The 9,030-nt window shown below is 39.5% G+C and overlaps 1 protein-coding gene across 1 annotated transcript in view; it reads right to left on the bottom strand.

Annotated features, from left to right (window-relative positions):
* NEK9 (NIMA-related kinase 9) overlaps positions 1-9,030 on the bottom strand; it is a 71,089-nt gene that overhangs the window by 36,526 nt on the left and 25,533 nt on the right. Inside the window, exons 6-10 of the mRNA XM_006865518.1 lie at positions 7,603-7,734; positions 6,101-6,211; positions 5,400-5,464; positions 1,332-1,382; positions 724-916 (exon numbers count right to left, since the gene is read on the bottom strand). Coding sequence (XP_006865580.1) covers positions 724-916; positions 1,332-1,382; positions 5,400-5,464; positions 6,101-6,211; positions 7,603-7,734 — 552 coding nt within the window. The remainder of the gene's footprint in view (positions 1-723; positions 917-1,331; positions 1,383-5,399; positions 5,465-6,100; positions 6,212-7,602; positions 7,735-9,030) is intronic.

Raw genomic sequence — 9,030 nt, 5'->3', positions numbered from 1 at the left:
ATTTTATGTTTTTTTTTTTTCACTTATTGTTTTGGCCTGCACATTTTTGCCATTCAGTGGTCTTCTAAACTTGCATCTGGGGTTCTCACCATCAGCCCCAGGCTTGATGATTCAACAGGAGGACTCACAGAATGCAGTATAGTGTCTCAGAATTTTCCTGGCATGATACGGTGCTTCATGTTCTTAATAAACTATTTCACTGTGGTTTGATACTGATTGCTCTGATCATCCATTTGTAAGTGGGAGAGTCCCATCTCTGAGTTCAAGCCTAGGGCTTCTCTCTCTCTTATTTATCCATTGATTCAAAATATATTTACAGACAACCAAACATGAAAAGCCCTGGTGGCACAGGGGTTAGAATGCTTGGCTGCAAATCGAAAAGCCAACGGTTCACTTCCATCAGCTGCTCTGTAGGAGAATGATATGGGAGTCTGCTTTAACAAAGATTTAGAGCCTTGGAAACACCATGAGACAGTTCAACTGCCTTGCAGGGTCGCAATGAGTTGAAATTGACTTGATGGCAGTGGTTTTTGACATGTACCAGGCACTAGAGAAACATCAGCGCCCTAAACACATAAATCCCTGCTTTCCTAAAAGCTTACATTCCATCATCCCATGCTGCTCCTCTCATATTACATGTTCTATGAACACAATATGCAGACACAATCTGGGTCCAGTAATCAGGCCTGTCACAGTAATACAAAGTATTTAACTCTTACTTACCACCCAAGTGTACAGTTCCTTCTCCACTGTGACCACAGCAAAGTGGGTATTCCCTGCACACACCTGCCGGGCACTACAGCCACTCTTGATGACATCCAGTTTCTGGGGAGTGGATTTTCCACCTCCCCAAACATAGACTTCACTGGTTCTTGATGTTACCACAGCAATGGGTGCTTCAGTCACAGTGCTTGACCTGCCAACAACCCCAACAAAAAGGCACATTTAACAAAGAAACCAAGTCAGAGAAAAATGCTTCAGTCTGTTCCCTGAGAAGAACTTCCAATTATGGGAAGAGAAAGTATGCTCCTCATTGACAACCACAGCTGGCTTTGCAATTCGGGTCTCAGGGCTGCATCACAGCTGGCCCAGGTCAGAGTTCACAATGACCCATACACCTATACTTTCAGCACTTAGGGTGGCAATGAAGTCCACTTCACTGTGGACTTCAGGGCGAGTGAAAGGGCAGCTTTCTTCTTCCCAGAAACGATGGACACTGAAGCAGATACTGGCTCCTAAAGGGATACCACAGGCTACTAGGATCAAACAATGCACAGACCCCTGGTGGTAGCTTAGGATAAATGAATTTTCTAGAGGCTCTTGAGCATTACCTTGGTCTCTTTGTTGGTGCATTAAGCAGTGTGACTCTTTCCTCCATTTCTCTACCAAGAGAAAAGCAAAGATACATGAGTGAAATGACAAGTTCCTATATTGCACCAATGCCTCTTAATACAGTTCACAAACTTAATCTTCTTATAGACCATGTGCCTCCTGTAATAGTACAATACATTCAGGAAACTAACTTGATCCAACTCAAACAGTTACACTAGGTACCAGCTTTATAGACCTGGAATCGGGGGCATAAAAGTGGACCTGCCATTTGCTTCCTATCTCTAAAAGATGTTCTAGAGCCCCTAACACACATTTTTAGAATCTCTGACACACATTTTTAGGTACCTGTTGGACATATCTGAGCCCTGGTGACCCAGTGGGTTAAGTGCTAGACCGCTAGCAACACAGCCAGCAGCTCAAACCTACCATTTGCTCTGGCTGTCTGCTCTCATGCAGATGTTTAGTCCCAGAAACCCTAAGAAGTAGTTCTATGGGTTTCTGAGACTGTCTTATAAGGTCACTAAGAGTTAGAATTCTTATAGGCTCTGTCCATTATGAGTTGCTATGAGTTGGAATCAACTTGATGACAGGTTTTTGGGTTGGACAGATCCAGGTTGGCAGTTCAAACCAACCAGATGCTCCACAGAAAAAAGATGAGGTTGCTTGCTTCTACAAAGATTTACAGTCTCAGAAACACTAAAGGGCAGTTCTACTCTGGCCTCTCTGGTTACTATGAGTTGGAATCGTAATGGGGCTTTGGGTTGGACATGTCTATCCAGTCTTTCCAGTAACTACCCAAACTTACCATCTCTAAATCAGAGCTCATTATCTTTCTCCCAAGCCAGTTTTTCTTTCTGACACTCAATAACTTGTTGTTGTTAAGTGCTGTTGAGTTGGTTCTGGCACCCCCAAACTCCCAGTCAACTGGACTTAAAATCTGAAACCTTAAAAATTTTAAACCCTCTGACTCATCCCTTTCTTCACCATTCATGTTCTACAGATTCTACTTGTACAATTATCTTCTGTACTCATCGCTCCCTCTCCCGTCTCAGCACCTTAGTTCTCATCAGCTCAACTCCTCACCTGGACTGGCTGCCTCTCCTAATTGCTCTTGCTTACCACTTTAATCAGTTCTATACTGATTTACCACTGTTCTTTTAGCATTGTTAAATAGCCCTTCCTTAGGCACACCTCCAGAGTCCTGGTATACCACTGTAGGGTAAGTACTGGGCCATAAGGTTGAATTGAAAACCACAAGGTTGGTTGGTTCAAAACCACCAGCCACTCCTCAGAAACCCTATAAGGGCTAACTCAATGGCACTTAACAACAACAGGCACACCTCTAATCACATGAACTCCCCGCTCATGAAAATCCCCTAGCTCTTTACTATCTATGAATTAAGAGCAAATCCTTCAGCTTGGCATTCCTACTTACCTTTCAAGTCCCTGGTATGTTTTTAAAGCTCTGGAGGCATTGTTATTGAGTTGAGAGCCTCAGGTCTAGAACCATCAGTATAGTCAAATAAGGACTTTGTGTTTCCAGAATATTTTCCACAACTTCTTATGTCTATGTATTTGCTTATGCTATTTCTGTCTGGAAAATTCTCATTATTCAAATATCATCTAAAATCACATGTCTTACAGAAAACCTCTAATTCCTCAAAGCAGATACAAGCACTCCCTCCTTTAAACCTTAATAGCATCTTGTGTTTCCCTCTTTGATGGGACCATAACATTCCTCCTAGTAATTCACTGGTGTCTATGACATATCCTTCCTACCTGCTACAAGTATAAACTCCTGAAGGGCATGAACAATGTCTTACACGTAGCAGGTACTCAAATATTAACTGGCAACAATTACTTTCTATTTCCATTCCAAAAGTATTTTATGTAGTTCAGAAGGAATTCTAGTCTATCAAGCACGATTCCCCTATTTCAGTCCACAAAGATAATGTTCTACATAGTTCTTGGTGAATACACTGGAGTCTTAAAAGTTTCTGAGTGGCCCTATAAGGTGCAACTATTGGTCTCTCCCTGTCCAGAATGATGAAAATCGTAGATGCAAGGAAACAATTAGCCCAGTGGACCATGAGAGCATCAGTCTCCAGAACCCTGAGATCAGATGGGTAGGTACCGACTAGATGGTACCTAACAACAACAACAAAAAACCACCACCAACTTCTCTGAAAGGGGTCACTTTAGAAAGTCCTGAATAGAGTAGGAGAAAAATGTGAAACAAAACTCAAAATTATAAAAAAGGCCAGGTTTACTGGTCAGATAGAGACTGGTGGAATCTGAGACTACGGCCCTTAGTCACCCATCAGGTCTGGAACCAAACTCACCCCTGTGGCTGTATTTTCCACCAAATAGTAGCTAGATTTTTAAGGGGAACAATAACATTAGTAAGGTACGCACACCTTAGAATAATCAACCATTTGAAATTAGAAGAGAAGTATTTTACCCCAAGTTCAGAGTTAGGAAAGAAGGGGGATTGGAAATAAGAAACACAGGGAGGAAGTGGGACAAATGATGTTACACTGAGGGGATGCTAATCAATGAGATGAAGCAAATGCGTCTGAACTGTCAGATGGAAAACTAATGACCTGCTCTGTAAACCTTCACCCAATTCACAATAAAAAGGTAAGGAAGAAAAAAGATTGCCCTTTGTCTCCATAACTTCCCTCCTCCCTCTTTCTGTCCTACAAAGATAATAAATATAGAATACCAAGTGACAATACGAAAAAGAGGAAGTGGAGAGTGACAAATTCACCTCAAAACAACAACAACAACAAAAATCTTTGAAGTAATCACACACACACATACACACTGGGGAAGTATGAAATAATGTCAATGTCCTGCTTGTGATAATATACTATAGTTTTTCAAAATGCTACAACTGGGAGAAACCAGGCAAAGTAAACAAAAGATCTCCCTTTATTTTTCTTATATTGTTGTTAAGTGCTGTTGAGTAAGTTCTGACTCATAGCGACTCTATATAGGGTTTCTGAGGAGCAACTGGTGGGTTTGAATAATATACCTTGTGGTTAGCAGTCCATTGCTTATTCTACAGTACCACACTAGGATTCCATAAGTGAACATGCACACAACAGAAATGGAAGGTATGGTGCTGCTACCTTGTGACACATAATTCTTGGCACTGGCTAGAGAACTGGAGAAGAGCCAGAAAAGATTAAATGACTCAAGAGGATAAAGGTACCAAGTACCAAACAACAAAAATTATAGAATTCAGTGTATAGGTCTAAGGGCAAAACTTGACAAAGAGCATCAGTTGTTGTTTTTCGGTGCCACATTATTTGTTGTTGTTTTAGTCAGTTCTGACTCACATGTACAACAGCAATCTGAAAGTCACCACAGTATTAGTAAGTGAAGACGAGTGGTAGTGAAGAAGGACAGTGCAACAAAAATAGTATATTAGAACAAAATACATACTAGGAAATTTAATAAAGATAAAAAACACCTCTTCCCTTAAGTTAGGGTTTGAAGTCTCTTCCATGAAGACATAAAGGACATTCTTCTTACCTTAAGGGGACCTCTGAGACAGAATAAACCTAGGAAATCAACCAAGCCTAACCTTGAGAAATGGGAAAAAGGTATCTGGTAACTATTCCAACTCCAATGTACCATCTAAACAAATGGTCTAAAAGAACACACATCCCATCCAAACTCACAACTGCTGAGCACTTTATATACATTAACCTCCTTTAGTCTTCACTCTACCTCATTTTAAAAGAACAGGAACGGACAAGATAATGACAGAACTCAGATCCAAACCTAAGGATGTCTGAGTCCTGAGTCCTAATTTCTCTACATTGTCTAGCAACAACAATGCCTCAACTCCAGAGTAAAACTCACAGACTGGGGAGTATAACGCTCTTGGTACACATCTGGAACAAAACAGCACAGGCTACGGAGTGAAAGTCAGGAGCTCCCCTCAAGCAATGGAAGCAAAGACGTTGGCAGGAAATAGCACTAGGGTAGCCACATCAGGAAACACCACCCTTTCCTGGGGTACTCTGACTAGGCCTCTAATAGTCAAAGATCTTTACCTCCTGCGTTTTCTGAGAAGGGGGCGATCCAGAAGTTCATCTGCAGTGGGTCTCTGCTCAGGATCCTAAAAAGTGAAAATGGGCCATACTTTGAATAAAGCTGACTCACAGCTACACAGCAAGGCAATGGTAAGATAACAGAACTATATATATTCTACACATTGCTGTTGTTAAGTACCACTGAGGCAAGGCCAACTCATAGTAACCTGTATAGTGTTTCTGAGGTTGTAAATCTCTGTGGGAGCAGAGTGTCTCAACTTTCTCCCACGGAGCTACTGGTGGGCTCGAATCACTGACCTTGTGGTAAGCGGTCCAGTGCTTACTCTATGGAGTTATAGCACTACCAGTTAGTTAACTGTGAATATAATTTTAGAAAATGCATTTACAGAAATTAATCTTGATCATAAAAATGGAGCACAATTTAGATGGTAAAACCATTTCACTAATTAATATTTATAAAGATAAGAATTTGTTGGCTAACGCACACAACTATCTATCGCGAATTGTCAATGCCTATACATCATGGGTCAGAACCGACCTGACAGCACTTCACAACAACATCCATATGAGTTATATCCACAAATGCATCCTATTCTGTGGAAGTAGATGTGATTTAGTGCAAGTTCATCTACATGATACCTCAACTACGAAGTGTGGAAGGAAGAACACTTAATTAAGATTAATATGTAAGTTTTACCTACCTGGTCAAGGCATGCATGAACCATTTGGATCAGTTCCAAAGAATACTGGCTAGAATCAACTTCCATGGCCCTGATTCCTTGCACAATCTTCACACACAGGTTGAGTGGATTCTACAAGAAAATCCTGACTGCATTATTCCTAGCTACACAGAGGTGACTTTATCATTTATCAGTAGGGACTTTGAAATGCCAGTGACCTTTATTTAAAGTGGCAACGGTTTTGTATTAGGTCTGATTTCTTTTCTGTTAGTATGCATCACAAAGAAATGGGTAGGAATGCACTTCTATCAGATGGAAAGAAGTCAGCTGGTCCAACATGGATGTTAAAACTATAACTGTGTGGCCCGGAGCAAAAAATTCAAAGTATATTATAAGCTGATCCTTCAAACGAATGACAAAAAAAAACAAAGCAAGATAAGCCATGCTTCTTGGCTTCAAGTACCTTCCTAAGAATGCAACAGACAAGGATGGAATGATGATGATGACAATATAATAATACCAACATCACCTTTAGGTACCAGGCAACCATGTTACATATGATTCTTATAAACACCTCACAAGGAGGTTACTATATCACCAATTTGTACATGAGTAAAAATATGTTCATTTTTTTTTCCTACTATATTATTTAGGAAAATTAGATAGTATACCAGAATAAACGTCAGGATTAAAAAAAAAAATCAAAAGGCTTTATAAAAGGCAGAGGAATTTTCATTATCTTACATTTTTATTTGTCATATATATTTTTTAAGCATCTCTGTGAAGAGGCTGTATTTATTTCCATTTTACAGCTAATAAAACTGAGGATCAAAGAGATGAAGTGACTTGCCTAAGATCTAACACCTGGTTTATAGGGAGACTGGATGTGAATCCACTTTTGTTAAAGTGTAGTTCATGAAACAGCAGCATCAGCATTACCTGGGAGCTTGCTAGAAATACAGGATATTGGGACCCACCTCAACAAACTGAAACAGAATCTGTACTTTAACAAGATCCCAGATGATTCTGTATCCACATTAAAGTTTGAGAACCAGGAGGAGGTTTTTACTTTTATTTTTTAAAAAAAGACAAAGAAAAAAGATTTATAGGAATTTGTTGCCCATAAAATAATGACAATCTAGAATAAAAGAGTATATAACTTTTCATAAAAAAGATAAAAAACAATTAAGTCTTGTATGATTTGCCTTAGTTTTAAAGTGATGTAGCTCAAGCTTAAGAAATGAAATAGTTTATCCAAATTACAGCATCACATAGTTGATGCGAGTGAAAGCCAATTTTAAAACTATAGTCAATAAATTCAAGCACAGTGCTCAAATTACTTGATTTATGATCATCTGAAGAGTCTGGTCTATAGCAATTCAATAATATACTACAAATCCAGTGTCTAAAAGCAGGCTATTTGTATCTATTGTTACTTTTTGCTAAAGAATCCAGAAGCTCATGGATAGATGATGTTGATTCTCTTTTGCAAGATCAAACGTGGAGCTAATACAATAACTTACTGTAGCATCAAAAGTCCTCTTTAATGTAAGCAGTTCAAAAATGACGCAGCCTACTGCCCAGATGTCAGACTTGAAGTTATATTTTACTCCTTGACATAGCTCTGGAGACATATAATATGGTGTTCCCACAAGCTGAACAACAAAGAAACAATCAATGAATAACTTCTGTAAATATACTAATATTTCAACAGCTAAATTAAATTTCTTAGAAATCAGTGATAAACCCAATGCTGTGGAGTTGATTCTGACCCACAGAGACCATAGGACAAAACAAAACTGCCACATAGGGTTTCCAAGGTTGTAAATCTCTACGGAAGCAGACAGCCACTTCTTTCTCACAAAGAGTGACTAGTAGGTTTGAATCACCAACCTAGAGGTTAGCAGCTGAGTGCTTAACTACTGTGCCAAAGGTTACCAGCAGATCCCCAAATGATTTTTATGAGCTGATACCACTATAGGGAGAAAATCTTATACATACCAAATATCTCAGGCCAGTTATAAAGGAGCAATTTTTATGGATAAACCAAAATCAAACCCATAGCCATCAAGTCAAATCTGACTCAGAACGACCCTATATGGCAGAAGTGAATTTAAATTTAAAGTGACAGTTTCCACTTAAAACCATATGGCCACCACTCATCTGTCAGTTTGTTGTACTGTGGTGGCTTGTGAGTTTCTGTGATTCTGGAAGTTATGTCACCAGTATTTTAAATACCAGCAGGGTCACTCACGGTGGACAGGTTTCAGATGAGCTTCCAGATGAAGAGAGACTAGGAATAAAGAGTGACAGACTACTTCCGAATAGCAGAGAAACACTGTCAGATATAGTGCTGGAAAATGAGCCCCTCAGGTTGGAGGGCACTCAAAATGCAACTGGGGAAGAACTGCCTCTTCAAAGTAGAGTTGACCGTGATAACACAAATGGAGTAAAGCTCGTGGGAGAAAAGCCCACGGGATCTTCATTTGCTGATGGAGCACAACTCAATATGAAGAGAAACAGCTGTAAACACCCAAAGAAAATCGTAACATGGAATGTACGAAGTATGAATCTGGGAAAATTGAAGTTGTCAAAAATGAAATGGAACACATAAACACCGATATCTTAGGCATTAGTGAGCTGAAATGGACTGGTATTAGCCATTTTGAATCTGGCAATCACATGGTTTACTATGCGGGGAATGACAAATTGAAGAGGAATGGTTTTACAATCATCATCAAAAAGAACATATCCAGATCAGTCATGAGGTACAACACTGTCAGTGACAGGATAATATCCATGCACTTACAGAGAGAAGCCCAGTTAATACCACTATTATTCAAATTTATGCATCAACCACTAAAGCCAGTGAGGATGAAATAGAAGAATTCTACCAACTTCTTCAATCTGAAATTGATCAAACATGCAATCAAGATGTATTGATCATTACT

The sequence above is a fragment of the Chrysochloris asiatica genome, unplaced genomic scaffold, assembly GCF_000296735.1.
Source record: "Chrysochloris asiatica unplaced genomic scaffold, ChrAsi1.0 scaffold00079, whole genome shotgun sequence".
In the NCBI taxonomy this organism is placed as follows: domain Eukaryota; kingdom Metazoa; phylum Chordata; class Mammalia; order Afrosoricida; family Chrysochloridae; genus Chrysochloris; species Chrysochloris asiatica.
The sequence above is the reverse complement of the archived record's forward strand: the minus strand, read 5'-3'. Positions and strand labels throughout refer to the sequence as shown.